Source organism: Paroedura picta, chromosome 5 (genome assembly GCF_049243985.1).
Source record: "Paroedura picta isolate Pp20150507F chromosome 5, Ppicta_v3.0, whole genome shotgun sequence".
In the NCBI taxonomy this organism is placed as follows: Eukaryota; Metazoa; Chordata; class Lepidosauria; order Squamata; family Gekkonidae; genus Paroedura; species Paroedura picta.
Window position 1 is genome coordinate 21,027,602 of NC_135373.1, and position 27,297 is coordinate 21,054,898.

Sequence of the window (27,297 nt, forward strand, 5' to 3'; positions counted from 1 at the left end):
TGGGAAGCGACCTCGAAGGACCCAACGGGCGTCCGCCTCCATCAGGTCCCCAATCCGCTTGGCCCCGGGCCCCTGGCCACCAACGGGCTCCCCGCCAAAAGGCTCCCTTCCTGGCATAACCCGCGGCTGCGACAAAAGAACTTATTCAAAGGGAGGGAAAGGGAGGGTAGCTGTCCGGGTGGCGTGCTGAGGGCAAAGAGGGCGGGCTGCCTGCTCCTGGCCTATTTAAGGCTGGCAGTCCCGCCCCTCTCCAACAGGCTGCGGCGCGGCCTGATGACACGGCTAGGTCCGCGCCGTCCCTGCCGCCCCCGCCGCATCAACGGCGGCCGTGCTCAATCCCGGCCGCAATTTTGTAAAAATGATTTTGCATTGTAATGCTATTTGCAACACTATTAACGCTGTTACTGAATGTTAAGAGCAGTTAAAATTATGTTGTGTTAACATGCGTGTGCAAAAGAAAAAAAAATGAAAGAGAATTTGTGTATGATGCATCATGGGAGGCTGCGTCCTTTTGGAGAAATTGCAGAAGTCATACACCAGGAAACAAAGCCCTTCTCCGCAATAACTTGTGCAAAATTGCCGTTTTCATTGAAAACCAACATGAAGGCTATTCTGCACTGTGGGAAACATGTCAGAAAATTTTGTAAAGAATGCTTGTAAAGGATGCAAAGGGACAATGGCTATTGTCATCAACTTGATTACAGCAAAGTGGGAAGGGCTTGGGGACAGACAATTTTGTCTCTCTAGTGAGACAAAAGTCCTATATTCCTGTTCGCTAGCGGGTGTGTGTGTGAACAATGTAATGAACTTGTGAATTGACTGGAGTTCAGCTATCTTGTGCTATCATTTCCCTTTGAAATGTGTTTTTTTTGAGGATTGTCCCTCTGGGGCCAGCAACAGAATGACCTTGAAAATGAAAATGTTCTTAAAGAAATTTCAAAGGGGGATTATAGCACCAATCAAGCTGATTACAAAAGGGCAGTGCCCCTCTGCATCCCTTACAGCAGGGGTAGTCAAACTGCGGCCCTCCAGATGTCCATGGACTACAATTTCCAGGAGCCCCTGCCAGCATTCGCTGGCAGGGGCTCCTGGGAATTGTAGTCCATGGACATCTGGAGGGCCGCAGTTTGACTACCCCTGCCTTACAGACATTCTTACAGCACCCCTCCCACCTTCTGATAAAAGGATTTCAATCTCTGCTTCTATTCTACCGTGTCTGACAAAGGGCACTTTGACCCTTGAAATGTACTGAAACTTTTTGTTCTCTACGGTGCTACCAGACTCAAATCTAACAAGAAAGATAGTTGACAGAGTGAACAGATAGTGGACATTGAAAAAAATGTCGTCAAATATCTGAATGCAAAATCAATCTTCATCTTGGATGGAGTGGTCTTTGGAGTCTAGAGTGGAGAACAGGAAGCCTGGAAATATGCATGAAACCAGCAGAAATGGTGCAAAACAAAAGCAGTCACCCATCCAACATTTGAAGACAACCCTAAACTACAAAGCATCCCCTCTCCTCCCAATCTATTATTTGCAGGAGAAAAGCCTGACATATTTTCATAGGGCCTATTTACTCTGCTGCTGGGGTGCCCAACATGGTACCCAGGGATATCATGGCATCTCCCAACATCTTACCTGTTGCCAACAAAGTGTTTTTACAAAGTAGGTGGAGTGAGCTGGACCCTTCTGCCCAGCAGGGCTTTTCACTGGCCACCGGAGATCTGATTAAAATAACATTGTTTTGGCAGCAGCTGTTGTGATAGACAGGTCTTAGAAAAGAAGACAGTGAGTGCAGAAACAACAACAGCAGTGAGGGGTTACAAATTTTCACTAGGCCGACAGAAGCAGGGCAAATTGCCAGACACAGCTGACTGAGAGTTATTATTCTGGCTGTGGGCTGGAGGGAAGACAGTTCAGTCTGAGACTGGTTTGAGAGAGGTTTGACAGAACCTTGGCTGATAAACACATCTGAAGATAAACTCTAGTAAGAGAGCAGAGTTTTCAATTGATGGATAATCCACACAGTACCTAGTCAACTAGGGCAGTAATCTAGCAGAGGGAATTGGGGTAATAAGGTGGTGTTTATGTCAAAATTGTCAAATTGGTAGGACTGTCCTTCTAAGGGATGGGAGGACCTCACCTAGTTGTATGGGGAAATCAGGGGTGTATTTCCTAGGATTCCTCTCTCTGAACAAGCAGGGAAAGTGGGGAAAGTTATAGAACAGAATGCCATCTTTTATTGTAATAATGGGGTATTTATGGGATTTTATGTGATTTTACTTTGATTTTATATTTTATTGTGAACTGCCGTGAGACCTTTTGGCGAACAGTGGTATATAAATAAATAAATAAATAAATAAGTAAGTAAGTAAGTAAGTAAGTAAGTAAGTAAGTAAGTAAGTAAGTAAGTAAGTGTGTGTGAGGTAGAGTTCTAGTAACGGACTAATGGTTCATTCAGGATGATAGAAGGTTGTGGCATGGGCTAAGAGTGCTCGCTTTCTGAGCACTGTGTGTGTGTCAGGGGAACTCCAGAAGACAAAGATAAAAGAAGAATAAATGTGTTTTATTTATTATTCATTTATTATTCAATTTATAGCCCTCCTTACTCCGAAGCTCAAGGCAGGTTACAAGTATTCATACTACCAATATAAAACCCTCTCCCCTAAAATCAACACCCCATAAAACATAAAGAAAGCGAAAATTCTCTTCTCCCCTCTGTTAGGCCAAATAAATTTCACAAACGGCCTTCAGTAAGAAAGAAAGTTTATGTTTGTGCCAACAGAAACAAAGTTTCGTTTCTTTGTTGAAAGCCAAGACCTTACTCCCTACTTGCTAGTATAAAGCAGTTCATCCAGGAAAATTCCATCTATTCTGTCCCTCCCAGGGGATTCCTGGGCCGGGCTCACACTCTTTTCTCTATACGCCCCAAACATACAATTTCCATACTTGCATGTGCATTAAAATGAGCTCGAAGTCCACCCAGGTGTGGTGATTCTACTATGCTAATAAGCCTAGCTCAGCTAAATAAATAAAAATAAATAAATCTATATCTCTCACCCTTAGTCCAAAAAATATGGTTTTTACAACAGGGGTCTGATCTGTCAAGTGGGGCGCCAGGATTCCGAGATTCTATCTAACCTGTTGTTTCTCTAACCCATTTTACTGTCAGGGTGAAATGCTTATAATACGAAACAAGAAATTCAGCTCTCACCCTTCACCTCTACAAAGAACCACCAAGGGGTCCGCTTGATGACCTAGTGCAGGGGTAGTCAAACTGTGGCCCTCCAGATGTCCATGGACTACAATTCCCATGAGCTCCTGCCAGCATTCACTTCTCAGTGTAAAAGAAACCGTAACATCTGGCAGAAAAGCCTAAGAACATCTGGAAAAGCCTAGGAGCTGTGAACCAACTGATTTGTATATTGAATATTGATTCCTCATTCTTTTCTTTCCTCTCTTTGTAAATAAAACCTTTGTTGGTAAAAACACTTCAGTACTATTCTGACTAAGAGTTTTTCTTTTAAAGAAAAGAGGTCTGGAGAGAAAATTTACCTCAGTGTAGGGAGTGGGGTAGAGGTATTTGCCAGTATGGATTTTTTCTTTCTCTCTTTTCCAGTGAATTGTCCCCTGTATTAGGTTTGCTCAATGTGTGGGCATTTGTGTAGGGAGGAGGACCACTTCCCATGGTGGCCATTTTGTGGCTGGTTCAGCCTCCCATGGCAGCCATTTTGTGGGTGTGCCCCACACCCTGTGTCAGAATGTCTAAGGTGCCCATGGTCTCAAAAAAGATTAGGGACCTTCCAAAGCAGCCACTGGAAACACCTTTTGAATGAATGTTCAGTACTGCCTAAAAATGTGATTAACAAACATTCAGTATTGGTGCAGTTTCTGGCTCAATCCACATTTGTAGCCATGAGCAGAAAACCGACCGGGCGATATTAATCCTATTTTGTCTTGGATAAAAACACATGACTTTGGACAACTTGCCTTTGGTTCCTTTCTGTATATTTCAGGGGTGGCCGCATTGTGGCTCTCCAGAGGTCCTTGGACTACAATTCCCATGAGCCCCTGCTAGCTTGGCCAGCAGGGGCTCATGGGAATTGTAGTCCATGGACCTCTGGAGAGCAACAGTTTGATCACCCCTGGTATATCTCCTTTCGTTCCAGATGTTGGTTTTCTCTCTCTCAGGACGAACATAGCTTTATGCGATGTTGTCTGGGGGTTCGAAGTTGAAGTAAATCCCACTATACCGGCTGGCAGAGTCCTGGAGCACATAGACGGGCGCATTGCCCTCCCTGAGGTTAATGTTGACGTAGACCTCGTTGGCATCATCGGCCGTCTGTTGGCCTTGGGAACGGAATGAAACTTGTCTACGCTTCCAAAGCCTAAAAGTAAATTCCATGATTGGAATACCGTAGTTAGTTAGATGGTGGAAGGTGGGAAGTACTCGGAACTGGGCTGGTGGGTAGAGAGCAAGCACTTAAAAACTCACCCAATCAGGCAGGTCCCGAGCAAAAAGAGGCTGGCTGTGATCAAAGGCCCTCCAATAGCAAAGATCAGGATGTGAGGGTGAGCTCCTGCAATGTTAGAAATGAGACCAGAAAAAACTGAGGCAGAGCTCTGGTTCATCATATCTGTCCAAAAGCAAAGGGGCCAAATATGAAGAAGCACCACAAGTCAGCAACAGGCAAGAAAACAGAAAACCCCTAATTTTTGTTGACTTCATTAACATAAAACTCTCAAAACTTTTTCTCTTCTTCTGGAGTTTAGCCAGAAGAATGTTCAGATTTTATTTCATTTCCAATGACCCTTCCTCAGTGGCTAGTACTGTATTTACAATTTATATAAACCAAAACCTCAATCTCAGTTAACTTCTTGAGCTGTTAACTTCTTGATTTATAATCTGGTGAGCCAGGTTTGGTTCCCCGCTCCCCCACATGCAGCCAGCTGGACTGAGAAAGCTGTTCTGACCAAGCAGGAATATCAGGGCTCTTTCAGCCTCACCTCCCTCACAGGGTTTCTGTTGTGGGGAGAGGAAAGGGAAAGAGATTGTAAACCGCTTTGAGATTTCTGTGGGTAGAGAAAAGCAGCATATAAAAACCAACTTTTCTTCTTCTGTTTAAAGTGACTTCATGGTCTCTACAAACATCTGTTAGATAAGGAAAAACCTTCTTCGTCTCCTTCTCTCTGAGGTCCCAGCCTCGTCTACAAGGATGTTTCTGCAATATCCTACAGGGAACATCAGATATATGAATTTAATCTTTTAAACAGTCTGGTACATCAACCGTCTTTACTTATTTAATCTCTGCTGCTGCTTGGGCCCTTCTGCATGCCAGTCCACAGCTTCCTCCCTGCCAAACCCGAAGGCCTCTCTTTAAGTAAGAATCTCTTGGGAACCTGGCTGGCTGCCCTATGAATACCTGGACCGTCAGAAGATGAGTGCAGGAGGGTCCTGCCAGAAGCTCTCTCAGCCTCACCTCCCTCACAGGGTGTCTGTTGTGGGGAGAGGAAAGGGAAAGTGATTGTAAGCTGCTCTGAGACTCCTTTGGGCAGTGAAAAGTGGGTTATAAAAACCAACTCTTCTCTGAATCAGGGTTTGTTTTTAAATATTGGTTGGCATGACAAATTATCCCAAATTATCCAGGCACAGATTTGGGAGAGAGAGACTTACTGGTTATGGAAGAAGGAAGTACGAATTGAAGGGTGTGAGTCCCGAAAGGATTGGTCGCAAAACAGACAATACTGTGGTCCCCTTTCTGGTACCCAGTCCAGGTGAGAGTGCTGGTGAGCTTGTCCCCCTGGGCCTGGAAACTGACCCACAAAGACTCTCCAGGGATGCTTCTGTTGATGGTCTCCCCATCCACTTGCCACTGCATCTGGGGAGGAGGCCAGGAGCTCAGGGAACAAGAACATAACAGGTCGTTGTCCAATTGCCGACATGGGGGACTTCCCTGGGGGCTGCTGAGCCTGGGGCTGTCTAGGAAAGTGCAAAAAATACCAAAATCAGATGCAAAAATAGGACTGCCAACCTCCATGTGGGTGCAGCAAACAAATAATGGGGTGCACAGTAAATGGAAAACTCCAGAAGGAAAGGGGCTGTGCATAAATGGCTCTTAATCCTCAGTAAATAATGCCTCCCAAAGTGCAAAATCTTAAAACCGCCTGCGGCGCCCACGGGCGCCGCGGACTAAATAATTCATTAAGCGTGGAATGGGAGGAGTTAGGGCGGGCTCAGTCCGTGATGAGGAAGGGTGCCGATTAGCCCCTTCCTCCGGACTGACAATCAGAGGATCCAATCGGTGAATGCTGGCAGGGGCTCCTGGGAATTGTAGTCCATGGGCATCTGGAGGGCCGCAGTTTGACTACCCCTGGTCCAAAGCAAGTAAATAATCCCACTGAGTCAGGAAGATCTGTCCTCCAACCTTTCTACAGGCAGAAGCTACAGATGCTGCAATGGGGTGATGAAATCCTCACCTGCTTGATTTCTGCCTGTTATCAGGGGCAAATGGGAAGAGTGGCAAGCCAAAGATGAACACACACACCCATCTAAAGGGGCACAGTTCTTACATTGCACACATAACTGCAGGCTCTTCTTGGCTGAGCCGTAGGGCGTCTCTGCCTGGCAGTGGTACTCCCCAGCGTCCTTGGGCCTGACCTTCGACAGCAAGAGGTGGTGCTCCTTGCTCTGTTTGCTCCCACCGAGAGTCTTGTTCTCCTTCATCCAGCTCAGGGTGGGGACAGATTTGCTCTTTGCTATGCATTGCAAGCTGACACTTTTGTCTTCCCGGGCCACTGCTACCTCCAGAGTCCCGTTTGCTTCCTGTGAGCACCAAGCTGCAAGGAAAACAGATCCACATGAGACAGGATCACCTGGGAGGGGTGCCTGTTGCTAAGGAAACCTCACTTAATAGCCTAATAGCGCACTCTCGCTGCGTTTGTGGGTTTATGGCAGGGGTAGTCAAACTGCGGCCCTCCAGATGTCCATGGACTACAATTCCCATGAGCCCCTGCCAGCAAACGCTGGCAGGGGCTCATGGGAATTGTAGTCCATGGACATCTGGAGGGCCGCAGTTTGACTACCCCTGGTTTATGTTGTCAGGGTCGATGTGGAGTTATGGCAGGCTAAAGCTCCAGGCACGGTAGGCTTCTACGGAAAATGACAGACATCGATCGGTCTCTGCTCTTGAATCAGCGGTTTCTCCCAAGGAAACTCTACTTCTTCCTCATGGGACGCTTGGATCTCAGTGGGTTTGAGGGTGTGGAGGTATATTCACGTTCAGGTGAGAGCGAAACCTAAACCTCTGGCTACCTCTGGTTCTTCTCATCAGAGCCAGGGTGGTGTTGTGCTCAACATGTCAGACTAGGATGGGGTGGCCAAACTCTACAGGACTACAATTAGGGGCTGGGGCTCTGATAGCAACGATGGGGTTATCCAAAGGTGGTACTTGAGGGGGAAATGGGAAGTTTCTGGAAGGTTCTGAAAATGGTTGATACCTAATTGATGGATGAGAGTAGTCCATCTCTGTAAGGCTGGCTTAAGGTTAGGGACAGGAAGGATTTTTTTTTTCGGTGTGTGTGTGTGTGGTAAATATAGCATTTCTTTAGGATAAGTCTTCCTTCTTCTTAGCACTGTGCAACCTCGGGGTGGCAAGCCTGCACTTTGTGCCTTTGTTCACTGCCCTGAGGCTGTGCAGCCTTGGGTCGGTGTATGAAGGTGCATGGGGTGGGGGTGGGTTAGCGCTATGCAAAACTGGGGCAGCAAGGAAGTGGGTGGTACCAGGGCTGGCTCTCCTTCACAGCACAGCTTCCTTTGCCAACCATGAGCTCCATTCTCCCTTTGCCCATACCAAACCAGAGCCAGATTTTTGTGGTGTCAACAAGGAGCGTTTTGGAAAGATCGGGCTATTCATCCCTGCAACATGGCGGCCATTAGAATTCTGTCGTAGCCTTCGCTTTTGGGTGGGGAGATGAACGAGGGGGGTATTTCATTATATTGGAATTGTGTTCTGATGTGATTCTGGCCCTGTTAAAAAAAGCCATCAAAGGTGGAGGCAGGTGGAGTTGAGGATGGAAGTGATGCACAGGAGGGAGAGCGGGAACAATACCCCAACTGGGGCTGTCCCAGATTTTCCCCTTCCAGACACCCCTGCCCCGACTTACCCCTTGTTGTGTAATGGGGCAAAAAAGGGAACACGGGTTTATCCACATTCCCTTGCTGCAGGGCAACAGTTGGGATTGCCCTGGACCAGGCCTGAGTCCATTAGGAAGCAGGAATTAGCCCCACGTGCAAACAGGCAGTGAAGCCAGCCAACTCTCTTGTGCAGAAACGGTCTGATTGTATCAAAGAACAATAAGAAAGGAGGCAATATGTAAATAGGTCTATAAATAAATAACCTCAGGAACCTTGTTGGGAATGTGATATCTGATCACAACAAATGGAGAGACAGACAGACAGACATTCTCTCTCCCAGATCCCTTTTGATGCTTTGAAATGCGCCAGGGGGCATCCTTTTCTAAGGATTTGATGGCTGTGATAAGCGAATGCCTTCAGAGCTTCACATCGCTTACCTGCATGTCTATGGCTTGTTACGTTTGCCAGTATTTTGACAACCTGAGGTGGCTCTGAAACACAGTAAAACATCTGAGTGAAGTCAGGGGAGCAAATGTTTAATGCAACTATAGAGTCCCCCCTCCCCAGTTTGATTGGAACAGTAGTAAAGAGGGAAAGGAAACTTCACTCTTCCTCTGCAGACCATTTTTCTGGGGAAAGTAAATAGATACAGGGGTGGTGGCTAAATCCTATCACACCTCAAATGTCTGGGAAATAGGGAGGGTGTGTGGGTGCATAGGAGGGGGGGTGATAAGAAGGAATCTTTGGAGGGGTATAAATTTTCCTTCTACTAGGAGTTCACAACATGTTGCCCCAAAGTGCCTTTCCTGCGCTCATTCTGCACATATCAGATAATACACTTTCAATGTGCTTTTGCAGCTGGATTGTCCTGGGCGGAACAGGAAAATCTCCTTCTTAATGGCATTGAAAGTGCATTATCTAGTGTGTGCAGAATGGGCCCTGCTGGTGCCTGCCTTTAGAAAACAGATGTGCAGCCAGGTGGCGCTTTTCCCAGGAGGGCTTTTGGTTGAGAGCCATCGTGGTGTAGTGGTTAGGAGTGCAGGCTTCTAATCTGGCATGCTGGGTTCAATTCTGCACTCCCCCACATGCAGCCAGCTGGGTGACCTAGGGCTTGCCACAGCACTGGCAGAGCTGTTCTGACTGAGCAGTGATATCAGTGCTCTCTCAGACTCACCCACCTCACAGGGGGTCTGTTGTGGGGAGAGGAAAGGGAAGGCAACTGTAAGCCACTTGGAGCCTCCTTCAGGTAGAGAAAAGGGGCATATAAGAACCAACTTCTTCTTCTTCTTCTTCTTCTTCTTTTGAGATGTGAATGGGCTTTGAGGACTCCTGAAAATGTGTCTTTGGCAGCCACTGGTACCCCGGAACAAAGATGTGCATGAGTGAAATTAAAACTGTGACGGCCATTTTGCAGCTGCTCCCACCATGCAATGTCAGAGGATTTAATTGGTATTCAGCAGCTCTCTATCCACACATTCCCTCCCTCCTTCCCTAGCGATGCCACTATCTCAGAGAAGGAGCATGAGCATCCTGGCTTCGGGTGGTGATAGCATCCATTGTCCTAGGAGAAGAAACTGCATCTCTGGGGAAGGGATTCCACTTTGCATGCAGGACTGTGTGTTCATTCCCCACCGTCTCCACTTAAAGGAGCTAGCGGCTCTCAGGAGGGGCCTTTCTCTGCCAGAGACCTTGGAAAGCGAGTGTGAGTCACAGTAGCCAATAATGAGCTATATGTTCCAGACCACAGGTACTATATTAAGGAGGGACAAATTAATGTTCCATCTTTTGTTCCTGTTTATATTGGTTTCTATTTTGGGCAACAGTTTCTCTGCTTTTTTTTTTTCCTGTTTGGTTTTGTCAATTTTGAGAGCACAATGTACAGTTTTGCTATGAAAACGACAGTCTTTTATGCTTTGTGCCATTTTCATGCATAATGGAAGCATGATGCTGACTGACTGAGAAATAAATACCATTGAAAAATGCGCATAAATGGGGCAGGGATACATTAGCATGAAAAAAGACTGAAATTGAAGAACTGCAAGTTCTGGTTGCACGCTGGAGATCTGAAATGGAGAAAGAGGTGGGTTTTGATACGGCCACGATGGGAAATGTCATAATAATCCCCTGAGTATAAAGCTGTTTCACACTGGCAGAAGCCAAAAGAGAAATCATGAGGGGAGAAATCTATGCTCAATCTATACCGTGATGTCCGATAACAAACAGTGGAAGTACAACTCCCGCAAGCCTCTAGGATTACGAATTTGCTTCTGGGTCTCTCCCAGCAGAGAAGGAAAGGCCAATCTAACATCAAGAGAGGCAAAATACCTGGGTCCTATCTGCACTTACCGTTTAATTTTGATTCTTACTGAATTGAAGTGGTAGCTCTTTAATCGACATCCTGATGATTGAATGAAATGAAGTGCCTCCATGAACTCATTTTTAAACAAAGAAATGCCAGTGCAAAATGTCCCCATCACTTAAAAAAAAAAAAAAGACCAGGAAGAGGGCAGCAATGGAAAGTATCCCCCCCCCTGGTGTGAAGCACGTGCAGACTGGAAGGAGGGAGGAAGAAGCAGCTTGAGGTAAAGAATGGCTGATCTTTACCTCTTCTGACATTAATGCTTATCACATTACTTAAGGGGGCTGGTAAAGCAGCATAAAATGAAGGAAGCACTAAAATGGAACCACAAGAAGTGAAAGGGGCTTCTCTGATCAGCAGAGACCTCTGTACAACATCCGTGCTGGAGGCTGGCTGGCGTGGGGTTGGGGAAGAAAGCCTGAAAGAGGCAGGACATCTGCACCCAGAAAAGAGTGCCGTGGGCATGCATTTCTCCGATGAAGCGGAGAAAACCCACTCTTGGATATGCTGAGAAATAAGTAGCGTGACTCCAGAGTTGATCCTGAGCAGAGCAGATTGGAGGAAAAAAATGACCAGCATCAGGGTGGAGACTGAGGTTAGGTGCAGAGTGCTTTCTAAAAACCAAACAATGTGCTTTAAAAGCCCAGTGCAGATAAGTGCCAAGTAGGGCCCATAGTTCAGTAGTAGTGTATCTGTTTGGCATGCAGAAGATCCCAGTTTCAATCCTGGCATCCCAAGTTAAAGGGTCCAGGCAGTACGTGATGGGAAAGACCTCAGCCAAGAACTCTGGGGAGCTGCTGCTGATGAGAGCAGACAGTATTGGCTTGGATGGACCAATGGTCTGTTTCAGTGTAAGGCAGGTTCAGGTGCCCTTTCCTGCCAAAGGCCTTTAGAAAACGGATGTGGAGCTGGGGGAGGGAGGGAGGCTTTGCCCATGAAGGCTTCTGACTGACCCTTTGAGAACTGAACGGCTCTGTGGATTGCTGAAGCTATTACTTTGGTAGCAGCTACCATCATAGTGTAAGGCTCTCTGCTGCATGACTGAAAGTAAACGGCGGCAGCCATTTTGAGGTGGCCATTTTGAGGGGTTATGTCAACACAGTGTAATCACCTCGGCACTAATCACAGACCCGCCGATGTAATTATAAGCAAAGCTTTACGGATCCCTGCAGCACGTCAACAAGTACAGAACGATCCTTAATGTTCACAAGATCATAAAATGGCGATTTGTGCAATGGGAATCACGAATGTGAGAGCATCAGCAGACAACACAGCAGTGGGCGACATTTTGAATCATGTCATCATGCGATTGTCTTGTTATGCCTGCACAAATACTTTTTTTTTAATTACAAGGTGGGGTTGTTACAGGAGACGGTCAACCTTCTCAAAGCAGATGCAAAATGGATGTGGCACAATCAGACCTGGCTTGAGATGGAAGAAAAGACCTGATCTAGGAAACCAGCTGCCAGTTTGAACTGTCAAATTGAATTGTCAAATCACGGCCAATTTACAATGGCTTTGTTGGATTTTCAAGACATGATACAATTGGTCTGCCATTGTTGGCCTCTGCGTAGCAACCTTGGACATCCTTGGTGGTCTCCCACCTGAGTACTAATCAGGGCAGACCCCACTTAGCTTCTGAGATCTGGCTAGCCTGGGCGACCCACCCCAGGGTACAGGCTAAGTCAAGTGAATAAGAAGAAAATCTCTTACCTAAGACAAAAACAAAAGGGGTGGTATGAATTCCATTGCTGTGGTTAACATAACTGTACTTCAAACTTCCTTGCTCAATTCTGAAGTAATAGAATCCCTCGTCTTCCCCTTGGACGTTGTTGATGCTGAAGGAACAGTTGCCTCGATTGGGATCCCCCGTGAGCTGGAAACGGTTTGCGGCAGATCTATCGATGGCTGCCTTCTGGTCATTGGTAGCCACCAGACGGTCTGGCTGAGAGAGGGTTGGTAAGCTGAGGAATTCTTTCTTAAACCAGTAGCCATAGAGTTCCTTTGACCTGGTCTGACGTGGGAAGGTGAACTGGCAGGGGATATGAACCTGGAGACCTTGACGCATGGAGATGGAGGCAGGTAGGTTGGTTAGCCTATAATCCGAATTCTGGCTCAGCAGAACTTCCATGGAGAAAGGAAAGGGGTTAACTGGCATGTGAACAGAGGATGAAAGATGTCCGATTTGACCCTGGTGCTGCTTCAATTGTTTGGCCACTCCACAGGCTAGAAGATAGGCTATCTCAACCAGAGTTCCTTGAAACTCTGGCTTTTCTGGATGGCCCTGGAAGGATTTCCTGAATGGGTGGGTGGGAGTGAATAATATATATATATAAACTGTGTGATACATTTATCAACATTTTGATCAGACTTTCTGTCTACTGAGCTTTAATTAGGTCCGAAACAGCAATGAGAGAAAGGAAGTGGTTTAGTAGGCTATAAGTTTGTGGGCTTCCGGACAGGACCCAAATGACTAACAAACAATGAACTGTGAGTTTAATAGCTGATTTGCATATAGGGTTGCCAACCTCCAGGTGATGAACAAATAGATAGGTTGGCCAAATGGTGGACATGAAAAAATAGTTAAATAAATGTTGGTGGCAAAAATCAAAAATAATTTAAATAATGTATTCCAATGAGATATAAAACTGTTTCCTTAGATTCAAACTCTTTTTCAATCTGGTGCTAAACAAATGGAGAAAATATCCTAAAAATTGAATGCAAAGCTCAAGAACAAATAGTTATGTAGAAGCACATACACCAGTCTTTCTCAATATTTTTAGCACTGAGAAACCCCGGACACATTCTCCAGGCTTCGAGAAACCCCAGAAATGGGGCAATTGTGAACAATATGATTGGGAAGCATAGAGGTGTACATGCCCACCCAGGGTCCCTCCCCTTCCCACCCCCTCCAGGCTCATCATTGGCCATTTTGGGAGGTGGGGGGGCAGGTCGACATGACCCTGTCTGGTTATATCACCCAATAAAAGTTTCAGGAAGCCTTTCCAAGGCCATCGAAAAGTCTGATCTAAACCATCAATCTGGCAGAAAAAAAACATTAGGAACAAAATTTCCTCAAGTGACTTCCCAGATAGAGTTGATTTCAACCTGAGTCTTCATCAGAGATATTTCAATAACATACAAAAAATACGAAACATTATTTACAGGGGAAAGGTTTTTTTTTGACTATGTACATTGTTTAGATATAAGGAAACAGTTTTGTACCTTACAGGACTATATTATTTAAATTATTGTTGCTTTTTGCCTCCAACAATTTTTTAAACTTTTTTTTTTAACCTCCCAGCAGCACCTGGAGCTCTCTTGCTGTTATGACTAATCTCCAGACAGCCGAGATGGGGTTTCCTGGAGAAAATGGCTGCTTTGGAGGGTAGGCATTGTACCCTGCTAAGATCCACCCCCTCCAAAACCCACATCCCCCAGAGCTCCATCCCACAAAATCTCCAGGTATTCTTTCTCACTCCAGAGCTGGCAAGCCTATATACATATCTGAATTGTGTGATGCTGAAACTGATCTAAGACCCACTCTAGTGTGTCAAGCAGATGTGCTGAATGCATCTAATTTTTCTTAAGTGAAAAGAGACATTCCTAATGCAAATAACGATTCTTGGCAGAACAGCATTTCCCTTAAGATCCCAACTGTGATGGAGGCAGGAACTGCTTTAACCTCTTCAAAAGAAAGCACAGACAAATCCTCCCATAAATACTACAAGGGAACCTTGAGAGCAATTTAAAGCTCATGGATAAAGACGTTCCGAGGCCTCTGCCTTGTCAAACAAAATTTATCTTCAATGACTTTCCATGTGATTGGGCCACCCGCTTTGGATTCCAAATGCATTAAAATCTGTCAAGGAGCTGGAGTTTGTTGTCCTTGAGACAGACAGAACTTGACCCTCTTCTCCAGATTGCGTTTGATGAGCTGGGAAGGTGGAACTGAAGCATCTGAAGGGTCTAATAATGACATGCTTTAGAACAGGGGTAGTCAACCTGTGGTCGTCCAGATGTCCATGGACTACAATTCCCATGAGCCCCTGCCAGCATTTGCTATAAATGCTGTTATAAATTTAATACAGATATTGGCGGTTGGGTAAGTCTATTGAAAAACTAATTCAACCGGTGTGGTTTTCAGCCGTTGCTTTGAATAAACAGTGACATTTATCACAGATTACTTGGGAGCTTCCACTGTGTTTTGTACCTTGGTCCGATTATCCTACGACTGAGTGGTCATCTGTTTGTTTACCACCTGGAGGCTGGCAACCATGGCCGATGTCTAAACAGAAGCCAACAGGATACATGCAGACTAAGAATATGTTTCTAAATGGTTCTGATTTGTGTCCATGGCACCTACCTTGCCAGAGAAGAGTCAGGACCACAGTTGCCTGCGTTGCTTTAAAGGAGGCCAGATACCTCATCTTCCAGGAGAGACCAGAGATGTGTCCAATTCCTCAGTCTTGTGGCCTCCTCTTGCAAGCAGACACTTCAACCAGAGATCGAAGTCATGAGATGCAGTGAGCAGGCAGCCCAAACCACATAGACTGCAGAGAGTGCTCAAAGTTCCTAGGTTAGAAAGATTTACACTCACAGCAGTCTGAATCAGGGGTAGTCAAACTGCGGCCCTCCAGATGTCCATGAACTACAATTCCCATGAGCCCCTGCCAGCGAATGCTGGCAGGGGCTTATGGGAATTGTAGTCCATGGACATCTGGAGGGCTGCAGTTTGACTACCCCTGGTCTAAATGGTCCCAGAGGGACCCACAGGGATACCTTGAGGAGAATCATATCTCGGGAGCGGGACTTTTGCACCTGTCTCAATTTTAGGCGGCAGTCAAGCCATTCTTGTTTAGCACATATAAATATTATTAATCTCTACAAAATCACATTGAAATGTTCTAGCTGTTGTTTCAGCCATTCTAGTAACCAGAACTATGCCGAGTACTTTCTGCTTGCTATTCAGGCAACTAGTCCAGGCAATATTTTTCAACTCTTGAAAGACTAATTAACATTTATTACAGCATTATTATTATTATTATTGTTGTTGTTGTTGTTGTTGTTGTTGTTGTCGATTTATTTCACGCCACTCCTGGCAAGCCAGCTTGTGGCAGGTTACAATGTCAATCTCCTACACAATAATCCCCCCCCCAATAAAACCCTATTTAAAAGAATTAAATTAAGCAGTTTCTGATCCATATCTCAGAGATTTCCCTGAGCAGAGTTTGAGGAAACTGATTGAGAACCAGTGTGTTGTCATGGTTAAGAGCGGCAGCTTCAAAACTGGCAAGCCAGGTTTGATTCCCCACTGCTCCACATGCAGCCAGCTGGGTGACCTTGGGCTCATCACAGGACTGAAAAAGCTGTTCTGACCAAGCAGGAATCTCAGGGCTCTCTCAGCCTCACCCACCTCACAGGGTGTCTGTTGCAGGAGAGGAAAGGGAAGGCGAATGTAAGCTGCTTTGAGACTCCTTGGGTTAGAGAAAAGCGGCATATAAGGACCAACTGTTCTTCCTCTTCAGTAATATCAGGGCTCTCTCAGCCTCACCTCCCTCACAGGGAGTCTGTTGTGGGGATAGGAAGGGAAGACAATTGTAAGCTGCTTTGATATTCCGTTGGGCAGTGAAAAGCAGGGTATAAAAGCCAACGCTCCTTCCGATGTGCATCATGGTGCCCATAGGCACCATGTTGGGAACCACCGGCCTACAACCTGAGATGTCTGGGATTGGACCTGGGTCTTCCTGCATGCAAAAAAATGAACCATTGCCTCCTTGTGAAGCTGCCATCTCCCTTCGCACAGAGAATTTTTCACCCCACTAATGGCTGCATCCCACACAAAACTATAAGTCATGCAGCCTTCTCTATCCAATGCTGGAAAAATTGCATGAGGTTAATTTCCTTCCGTCATGCCTCTGTTTAGAGAAGATCAGGGAAAGGTGAGTGTTCTCCCGACTTAGGCGTGCTTACCGTGTGGAGCTCTGCTGCTTTTTTGATTCCGTGTGTAGCTGGATAACTGGCTGGACACAGCTAAGATATAAAGACAGAAACAAGAGCAAACGGGCAGGAAACGGCTTCAACGAACTAAGTAGCATGGGAGGAGAGTGAGAATGTTTTGCTTTTGTTTTTAGCCTTTTCAGGGTCTTGAACACTGAGCAGTGGTTTCAGAGTTGGAAATTCAGGAGGTGAAGGTCTCCCTGCCCCTGCAGATCCCTCTCCAGGGCAAGGAAATCTATAAGCAGAAGTCGTGACACCTTGAAGACTGACACAACATGGATTCTAGCATGAGCTTTTGTGAGCCAAAGTTCCTTTCTGCGGATACAAGTGAACGCTGACTCACAAAAAGCCATACCAAAGCTCAGATTAAGCTCTAGAATACTCTGTGGGAGGGTGGAGAGGCCAGAATGATGAAGCCAAGGTTCTAGTCCTCAGCACGGCAAGAAAAATTTCTGGTGGAGGGGCAGATGCTAGGGGCTTTCCATGACCATTTTGCACAAGTAACTGCAGTCTTGTGGTGGGCGCTTTTAGCACCTAAGCATACGGTGAAACAGAAAATGCAAACAGGGCTGTTTTGGCCTGCTTGAGTTGGTAGAAAGCTGGACAGGTAACTGAAGCCCAAAAAGACATTTTGCGTTAATGATTCAGGAGAAGGCAGCCTGATCACCTGCCCCTCCTCTTTCCCAGCTCATTCCCCACCTTCAGAAAACAGAAACAGGGCTGTGTTTTGCCTGCCTCATCCCAAAAAGCTCGTGGGCATTTTAAATATTTTATTTCACCTTTGACAATGCAGGTTTGTGGTTGCACTGCAACATGGACCACACCATTTTTTTTAATTACTCAGAGCAGAAAATGGAGAGGGGTGGGTGAGTGTGAGGGCAGGACAAAGCTACTGAGATTATCACAGATTTCCCCCTCCATACGGTCTTATCCCTGATTGCTCACTGGCTGCTCACTTATGGGATGCATGACTTCGTAAATTCAGTTTTATGATTCCCAAAACTGTGAGTTAAAAATGGCCAAATCTTGACCCAGATACTGGACAGCCTTGGGATGCATGCGACATCATGTGGAGGGGGCTCTAAAAGCAGCCAACATTCTAAAACTGTCCAGGAACATTTTCCTCGTGTGAAAATGGTCATATTATATTGTTCATGATTACCCCTCTTTGTGCTGGCTATATTTCAGCTGCAGGGGGTTGCCTTCAGATTCAGGTCAGTTTTCTCATTTTGGAGCTCATGTCCAGAGAATCAACTTTGCTCTTCCTGTTTAGCCATCCCTCAAAGATGCTATGCTTTCAAACAAGCTTGAGAACAACCAGGGACTCAGCACCCTAGTTCATGGCCATGTTTTTTTATTCCCCCCTCCCCTGTTTCAAAGACTGAAAACTCTCTGGAAGCCACTTCACAGAGTCCACTGTGATCTATCTATTGCTAAAAGTCTTGTCTCAGTGTTTTCCAAGGATAGCACAGGCAAATGCGGGGGCAGGGGGAGGATGAAGCACTTTAAAAAACCATTAAAATTCAAAAGCTGTGTGGGAATGGAGGTAGGGAGGGCAAAGAAAAAACGCATACCCCTAATGGCATGAGTTTTTGAGTACAGTCAAACATTGTGTTAAATATGTGGTTCAAGGCAGGGGTAGTCAACCTGTGGTCCGCCAGATGTCCATGGACTACAATTCCCATGAGCCCCTGCCAGCAAATGCTGGCAGGGGTTCATGGGAATTGTAGTCCATGGACGTCTGGAGGACCACAGGTTGACTACCCTGGTTCAAGGAATCCAGGATGCTGGGAGTTCCATCATCTCTTTATTGGGATTTCAGCATGGTGGTACAAGAAGCAAAATGATACAAGCATGGTGGTACAAGAGACTGCCCCCCCCAAAAAAAACCCAACTTACATACAAAAGCAAATGATGGATCTTCCCAACAGTGCACGCTATTGGTCAATTTCAGGTTTAACTTGACTGGATCCAGCAGGCAGGATCTAGCTGCACATTGGTCAATTCCATTGCCTGCTTTGATCCTGCTTGGACCTAAAACTTGGTCCTCGGCAGGTCTGCAGACATAGCACATTGCATTTGGACAAAAAACAGGACTGTGAAGGGTAAACAAATTCAAGGGAGGAGGCTGAACAAAAGGAAACTTTTGAGCAAGTGATAATGTGTATGCTGAGTTAGGGCCATTAGAAGATCTTGACAACTGCTTTAATGCAATCTCAGCTATTATTGCCAAATGATGATTCCAGCCCTACCTGGCCATTAACCCTATGTATATGTCATGGCTGAACATGGTATATTTGTACAGAAAGTAAACCTTGATATCTTTTAGCCTCTCTCAATGTTCCTGTCTCTCATTGAAGCTGCACCTTCTGGAGCTAAGATAAAGCACATGCTACGCTCTCTCAAAGCATGCTAAGAGTGGAAACTGTACACAGTGGGGTAAAAGAGCAATTCTCTTTTGTATGGTTTTGTTCTCCAACTACAACACGTGGTAGCCCAGAGAGAATGACAACACCTTCCCTATCTCGTCACACTGAGTTTCACAAGCAGAGATCTGAATAAAACAGGGTTTGTTGGGTACTCATTTTTCCTTCTTTCATTTCAAGAACAAAGCGAATTCCCTCGCCCCCTTTTAAACAGACAACAAAGCCGGCACCATGTCCTTCAGGACATTTGTAGAATATATTATGATTCACTGCTCCCGCAATTTGAAAGCAATGTACTCCATGCCCCGACACAATTTTAAAGATTGACACACTTGGTTAACAAAAGAAAGTGCATTGCTCAATTGAGCTGTGTCTTCTCTAGGAAAGGCAGTGCGATTGGATTGCTTGCCAGTGAAGAGACGTTAAAAAGTAAAAGATCTGGGACACTCTGCTCTGGGGGAAATGGCGTTGCCACTGTGATAATCTCAGATAATACTGCTTCTCTCACGCCTGACATGTCTGACTGAGCTATACTGACCCGCTCCGTTCAAAGTGACCGTAACCCTCTGAAAGACTTTCTGTTTTTAAAATATGGTGTCGTGCTGTGTGCAGGAGCACCGTTCCCCACATGAAATCAGCCACACTGCTGTTTTCTACATGTTTGGCTATTTATTTTAGCTTGAGCAGCGTGCATTGGTTAATCCCCCTTTGTGATTCCTATTTACATAGTTAATCTTATTCTTTACAAGGTTTTCTCCATTTTGTTTCTCAAAGCGCGTTGAGCCCAAAGGCCTGGAAGATCTTTCAGCTTTTCCCCACCATTTTATCATGCCGATCCTTGCCAGTCGTAGACTAACAGGAAAGGGTCTATGTCTCAGTAGTAGAGCTGCTCCCTGGCATGTTAAGGCCCCTTTTTCTATGCTTGGCATCTGCAGCAAAAGCAGGTTATGTGTCAAGGGCTAAAAGAACTCACAACAAAACTTCTATAGTAAGAAAGCTTTAATGGAAGTTTACTTTAGTCACTAGAGCCTCTTGTGGCGCAGAGTGGTAAGGCAGCCGTCTGAAAGCTTTGCCCATGAGGCTGGGAGTTCAATCCCAGCAGCCGGCTCAAGGTTGACTCAGCCTTCCATCCTTCCGAGGTCGGTAAAATGAGGACCCAGCTTGCTGGGGGGTAAACGGTCATGACTGGGGAAGGCACTGGCAAACCACCCCGTATTGAGTCTGCCATGAAAACGCTGGAGGGCGTCACCCCAAGGGTCAGACATGACTCGGTGCTTGCACAGGGGATACCTTTACCTTTACCTTACTTTAGTCACTATAACTCAGGAAGTCAAATCTAACCCACAATATAATTGCAAGCCCTTTTCAATCCAATTCTCCCGCCCAAAACTTGAATATTCCCAAGGGGAGGGGTGCCCTCTTCCCCAGGTGCCATCCCAGGCATCCTGCCAGAGGTGCTACGATTCGCACGTCCTTGGACTGGCCGGCGCCTAGTGACAAGATACAATGTTGCTGTTACAATATGCAGAGCGAGCGGGCAGGGATCAAAGCACAAACAATTCAGAGCGGGCACTACAAAGCCTGATAACATGGGAACAGAGAATAGGCTTGGGTTACATGGGAATCCAGGAAAAAGAACAGTGAAATACAGACAAGATGGGGTGACCCCTGTTCATAGACAATTCATGGCAGAGAGCAGGCCCTGACTGAAAGAAATGCAGCAGACCCACTGCCAGTCTGAGTACACTATGCTGACCTGAGTACACTATGCTGATGACTCAGAACACCTGCTGGTCCCCCCAGACGCCTGCCCATGACTCTCCCAAAGTTACTGCTGATTGTTATTATATTATAAATGTGCCTTTGTAATCTTTTGATGTTTTATTGAAAGTTGTTTTGATGTTATAGTCTGTATAATGTTCCATGTAAGTTATAACGTTCTGTATAAACCGCCCAGAGTTGCAAAGAAATGGGCGGTATAGAAATATAAATAAATGAATGAATGAATGAATGAATGAATGAATGAATGAATGAATGAATGAATGGACCAGATTTTTGTTCGTTCGTTCGTTCGTTCGTTCGTTCGTTCGTTCGTTCGTTCGTTCGTTCGTTCGTTCGTTCATTTATTTATTTATTTATTTATTTATTTATTTATTTATAGATTTTTAGGCTGCCCTCCCATACGGCTCAGGGCGGTTCACATAAAACATTGCAGGAGTAACACGTAGAACAGTCTAACAAATAACACATCAACAATCTAACAATGGCTTCGAATAAACAATAAGCCCCCCAGAGAGAGATGTCCTGTGTTAGATCCGTGAGTTCATAGACTGGAATGCTGGAAGTTCCTTTCAGCTCTTTATGGTGACCCCAGCATGATCATGCAAGAACCAAAAGTGAACTAAGGAAACCCACAGCCAACCCCACAATATACCAAAGCCCCACAATAGATCTTCCTACCCTCTGCAGGCTCCACCCTCAAAGTCTCCAGGTTTCCCCCTATCTGGAGTTGGTAACTTTGCAGTATTTCTTCTACACATATTTTTGCTATGTTGACTGATTTTTGTTTGCTCTCTTTTTCAGTTGAATGCATTCAAGCACTAGCATAGCCGTCTGGGGGCTTTTGCAACCTCTATGTCCGCTTAGACATGACACTTGTTTTATGGTTTCATTTTGAATAACTTCCTTCTGGAGCTTTTTATTTTAAAAAATAGCCACTTGATGTATGCATGTGCAGTTTGAAAACTGAACGGCTCTTGGGAAAGCTGGATTTCTTCTTTGGTTGCGTTGATGAAAACGGTGCCACCAATAAGCCCCAGAATTGAATTTATGATGTTCATCCTGGCTCTAGGGATCAGTTCCTCATCAGAGTCATTTGGAAGCTCTTTTATAACTTAGCCATCATCATGGATGGGTAAATGATATTTAGGGAGGAGAGAAAGGCTTAGAGCAGCCTTTCCCAACCTTGTTACTGTTGAGGAACCCCTGAAACGTTCTTCAGACTTTGAGAAACCCCAGAAGTGGCACAATCATGCAGAATATGGTTGGGAAGAACACCTGTGTACATGCCCACCCTGGGCTACTCCCCTTCCCATCCCCTCTAGGCCCATCATGTCCACTTGGGGGCTCGACATGACCATATATGGTGATATCACCCAATAAATGTTTAACAAATTAAAAAATATATAAATATACATTAATTCACTCCCACCCATTCAGGAAACCATTCGAGGGTTGTCAGGAAACCCCAGGGGTGTCAGGAAACCCCAGGGTTTCATGAAACCCTGGTTGAGAAAACCTGGCTTAGAGGGAAATCTGAATAAATGTAGGGTATCCATAAGTTAAGAAGATGAGTGGACCCCCTAAAGTATCACGTTTCCAAGTAAAAATGATTCTGGAGATATAGAAAATTTCCATTCCTAAAAAGGTTTGTTATTTGAACTTGCTCCCCCCAGTTCCGAATCTGACCCCTGCTATACTTCAGTCTCATTATGCATTGCTTTATCTAGTTTGAATTTTTTTAACAAAACTTTGAAATGAAATTTAATACCATAATCATATACAATCAATTGCACTATCATTCCATAAATGATCAAACGATTGTAAATGGTACATAACAGTCTTTTGAAAAGCAGGTTGACTCATTTCTAACTAACAGGCCACCCTATTTTACACACAATTTAGGTTTCTCATTAAAATTTGCCAACTTTCTCCTTTCTATTTTACATGGCAAAATTGTTGCCGAACAGTTAATGGGACCAGTTGCAGGCTATTTGATAGCCATTCTTCTTTCATTAGGAAGTATTCAGGTCTTCCAATGCCTAGCAAATATAATTCTTGCACCAATTTACTGAGTAACCAGAAGGATTTTCATGTCATTCAGATATGAAATAAAATAATTCCGAGATTTTGTGGAGCAATAAAGCAAATAATTCTTACACCAATTTACTGAGTAACCAGAACGATTTACATGTCATTCAAATATGAAATAAAATAATTCGGAGATCTTGTGGAGCAATAAAGAAATTAAACCAAGCAATTTAAAACAAAAACACTTGTGATGGAATTTATGCTAGATTTTTCTACCTTACATTTGGTCAATATGGGAATGCTTATGCACCATGCCAGGCCCCGCCCCCTAACTCCAAGCTCCATGGGATGATGTCACTTCCGGCATGACCCAGAAGTGCTGTCATTTCATCTCTGATTATGTCAGTAGTACCGTTGCCACTTCAAGCTGGGAAATTTCTGAACATTTGGTTGTGGAGGGGGGAGGGCAGGGTTGGGCGAGAGGAGGGACCTAAGCAGGGTATAATGTCATTACAGTCCACTAAATAAAGCAGCCATTTTCTCCAGGGGAACTAATCTCTGTCATCTGGAGATCAATTGTAATTCCAGGAGTTCTCCAGGCCTCACTTGGAGGCTGGTAACCCTAAATAGGTTCCCTAAATCTTCCCTATGTCACCTTCCCTATAAAAGTCACCTTGATCACTTGACTCTCATTTCCCCACCATGGGCATAAAATCCATATATTTGGGGTCTAAAAGGGCTCCTTTGGTCTAGGTTTCTACCCAGCTCTCCCTTGGCCAATGCCACCGCCATGAAAGTATGCTTTCTCTCTTCAAGACGAGCAAAGTAGGACTTCTCACTTTCTGCATCCACTCGCCTTGCCCCACTCCCCTCCCGTTACCTTCACAATATTCTTTTTCTCTCCCTTCTAGGAAGGCTGGGCCTCCTGCTCCCAACTGGGATGAGCAAGGAAACAGGGTCAGGGTAACTGGAACGGAGCAACAGATGTCAAATTTTGGACAATTGCTAGAGCATGGCCAGTGATACAAGGACCATGCTTCTGGGTCATGCTGGACGTGACATCACCACATTGATGATCCAGGTTTGCCAGGTGTCCCCTCACTACTAGCAGGGATGGGAGTAGGGTTGGGTGGGAGTAGGGTTGTCATCTCCAGGTTGGGAAAGTCCTGGACATTTGGAAGTGGAGCTTGGGGAGGATAAGGGCCTCAATGGGGTATAATGCTATAGAGACTGCCCTTCTGAACAGCCATTTTATCCAGGTGAACTGATCGGTGTAGTCTGGAGATCAGCTGCAATTCCAGGAGATCCCCAGGTCCCATCTGGGGGTTGGCAACCCTACTCCCACCCCACATAGGTATCCCACTGGTTTCCAGTCACAGTCTGGCCACCCTGCTCCCTTACCCTCCCCATCTCTTATTTTCTCTCATCCAATAGGATCACCTGTCTCTAGCCTCCTCCTGATATTCCATTTCTAGCTTCTCTACCAGATCCGTCTTCTAACCTGATTTCACCTCCCACCTTGCTCTCTTTCCCCATCCAACACCTTTCTCCTATTTCTCTCCCTCCTTCCTAACAAACCAACCCTTTTATTATCGTCTCCATCCTAGCTGGAGGCCGAAACACACACCATTCTCCTAATTAAACCAGACAATGGGAATTGGTGCTTAAAACACTGTTTTTGTATTTCTGCACTGCCTCCAGTTAATGGCTACCATGGAAATGCTTAGCACTGCCCTCCGACCTAGAACTGCTTTGAAGTTACTTCTGCACTTGTAAGTATCCTTTTATCTCCACTTCTCTTTCAGTAGAGATAAGAAGGATTAAACGACTGTTTCTTTTCTTTACCTTTCTCTCTTCTGAGAGAGCTAAGCTCTGTCCAAGTATACAAGGACAAAGCATGTTCTGGAACCACAGACTTGAACATGTGTGTTTGGAACATCAGCATGTGTGAATCTTGACATGGGTCTCCACTGATTAGCAACAGGGCTCTGAGGCAAACTGAGGAGGACTAAATTGGCTTTCTATGGAGGGTCAGAGATCTATGCACTTCCTCCCATCTGTCCCCCACCACACTCCAGTCACTGTTCTGTGTCCCAGACCACAGATGAATTCACTGACCCTGTTATCAAGTTGGTGGTTTCTTTATTAAATTAAATGGTTTTTAAGTGGAAAGCTAGTTAAAGAACTCAAACTCAATTATGACCTCTTACTGTTTTAACCAGAGAGGGAAACCTTCTCTTGTATTAAAAAAAGGCTAATTGAGGTTGATTACCAAAAATTAATCATTGAAGCTTATGAAACATGCTCTCCCTTGACCTTCGGCACCCGTCGTCATCCGGGTCAAATGGCCCCATACATCAGCATCCTAACCAATCCAAATCTGTATAGTTATTTCACAGGCAAAGTTTACTGTAATTCCATCTGCTGTCCTGGGCCTCTTCTGCATGATGGATAAGCTGATGAAAACACATTAAATACACCATTGTTTTTCTCATCTCTGCACAAAAGAGTGAATTTACTCCGCAAAACTGATTTTGCTCTGCATGGTGAACTGCCTCTTTGGTTTTTTAAGCATCTTTTAAGTGTTGTTTCTGAAAGAGGCTTTTCAACGATTCATTTCTCTCCTGCCTGCCTGAGACGAACTATTAGCCATGCAGAGAAGCTCCTTAGTTATGCAGATTAGTGACTGCATTAGAGAACAAAGCGGAGTTGGCAAAACTACAGGTGGCAGGGCTATGAATTGTTTCATGCAGAGAGCATTGCAACATAGTTTTTCAACATATATTCAATGCAGAACAATGATTGTAATATAATAAAGCAGTCTAAACTGTTTTTTTTAACTGTTTTATTTGGCTCCATGCAGAATACCTCCTGGAAGGTAGATTTTGAGGGATACCCTCTGAAGATAGATTATGTCCCTGTGGTGTCCATGCCCTGAGTCCATTGTGCCTTTTATGACCCTTAACATAAATTTTACATGGATAGTTTTTGAGCTGAGAATACTAATCCCTCCCACTTAATCAAACTCTATAGCCTTCTCATTGATATGGTGCCGGGGAGACTTAAGAACACAGCTAATTACCTACAGAGTATTCAGAGATGCTGTTAAGGTTACAACTGGAATTTTATCTGTTTTGTGTACTACTGTCAATTGGTTTTCTTTTGTATAATTCCAGGAAAGGTCTTATGTATGTAAGTGCAAAGCTAAACAGGTTTGGCCCTGGCCAGTATTTGGATGGGAGACCATCAAGGAATACCAGAGGCACTACATGAAGGTGGGCAACTGACTTCATTATTCTCTTGACTTGTAAGCTCTATGAAGTAGCCATAAATTGGTCGTGACTTGGAGGCAAAAAACAAAAAAGACACTAGGAACCCATAATAGTTGCTTGGAGATTTCACCCATTGGTTTAGGGCAGGGGTAGTCAAACTGCGGCTTTCCAGATGTCCATGTACTACAATTCCCAGGAGCCCCTGCCAGAAAATGCTGGCAGGGTCTCATGGGAATTGTAGTCCATGGACATCTGGAGGACCACAGTTTGACTACCCCTGGTTTAGGGGGTGTGGCCCCAAATGTAGTGGGGAACTCTGCAAGAGAACTTTGGGAATATCAGCTTCAGCCAAACCAGTAAATATCCCTTGCTGCCTATTGGCTGGAGTGAGTCCATTGTCTCGGCCTCTATATGACCTATAGGTCCAATCAGTGATCCGTCTGGAGATGTGGGGGGGGGGTGGAAAAGAATGGAACTTGATAGCCCATGGGCTGAGGAAATGTGAAGGTCAACCCAGAAGCCAATAAGATTGGATCCTTCTGCTGAGATCGACAGGTGTCCTCCTCCCAAACCAAAAAGTATATTCCAGTCAGTCATTCAGGGAAAGAGGAATAAGAGCTGGCAGCTGTGTAGATCAGCACTGGAGCTGTCCACAGGCGTGGCAATCTGGGAGCAAGTAAAGAGCATGGAAAGCCAGAACAACCAAATCAAAAGTAGAGCTGTCCAAACAGAAAACTTGAGCATATGCTGGCGTCAAGGAACGGTATACCAATGAAGGTCAAGCAGAGATGTATTGTAGTACCCAGCTCACCCATCCTCTCTGTTGCCTGGAGCTGGGTCTGGATCCTGGCCACAGAGCGCAGCTCTCTCCTCTTGAGTAATTCCATGAAATAGGATATTGCGATGTACTTGTGTATCATACAATCTTCTGGGGCTGCTAGGCATGAATGTGTTCATTCTGTCTTTACTCCTGGCTTCAGGGCTTGCAAAACAGAACTCTTCCACCGGTCAATGAGAAAGATTTGTTGGTTCCCCCTCCAGGATAGTGTGTGTATGGCAGCTTGGTTTCATCTGCCCCCTCTTCCCACCTCCAGTTTGAGGGAAAGGTTTTATATATATTTTTTCTGCCATTCTTCTCTTTTACATTGTTCATTTGGATGGTGATGTTTTTTATGTCTGGGGTTTTAATAGGGTTTTATTCATACTAACGTAACCCGCCATGAGTCACTGCGAATGGCGGGCAATAAATCTAAATATAATAACAATAACTTGGACATGGTGCCTTCTCCATGTACA

General features: G+C 45.1%; 1 protein-coding gene and 1 long non-coding RNA gene across 2 annotated transcripts in view; one reads left to right on the forward strand and one right to left on the reverse strand.

Moving 5' to 3' along the window:
- Window positions 1-4,204: 4,204 nt before the first annotated feature.
- Window positions 4,205-27,297, reverse strand: part of LOC143838851 (sialic acid-binding Ig-like lectin 13) — a 42,436-nt gene continuing 19,343 nt past the window's right edge. Inside the window, exons 5-8 of the mRNA XM_077340761.1 lie at window positions 8,572-8,625; window positions 6,571-6,837; window positions 5,747-5,980; window positions 4,205-4,350 (exon numbers count right to left, since the gene is read on the reverse strand). Coding sequence (XP_077196876.1) covers window positions 4,205-4,350; window positions 5,747-5,980; window positions 6,571-6,837; window positions 8,572-8,625 — 701 coding nt within the window. The remainder of the gene's footprint in view (window positions 4,351-5,746; window positions 5,981-6,570; window positions 6,838-8,571; window positions 8,626-27,297) is intronic.
- LOC143838982 (uncharacterized) lies at window positions 23,755-25,975 on the forward strand. The gene is made up of 3 exons (XR_013231507.1): window positions 23,755-23,810; window positions 24,431-24,501; window positions 25,906-25,975. It is a non-coding gene; the product is annotated as an uncharacterized LOC143838982 (long non-coding RNA).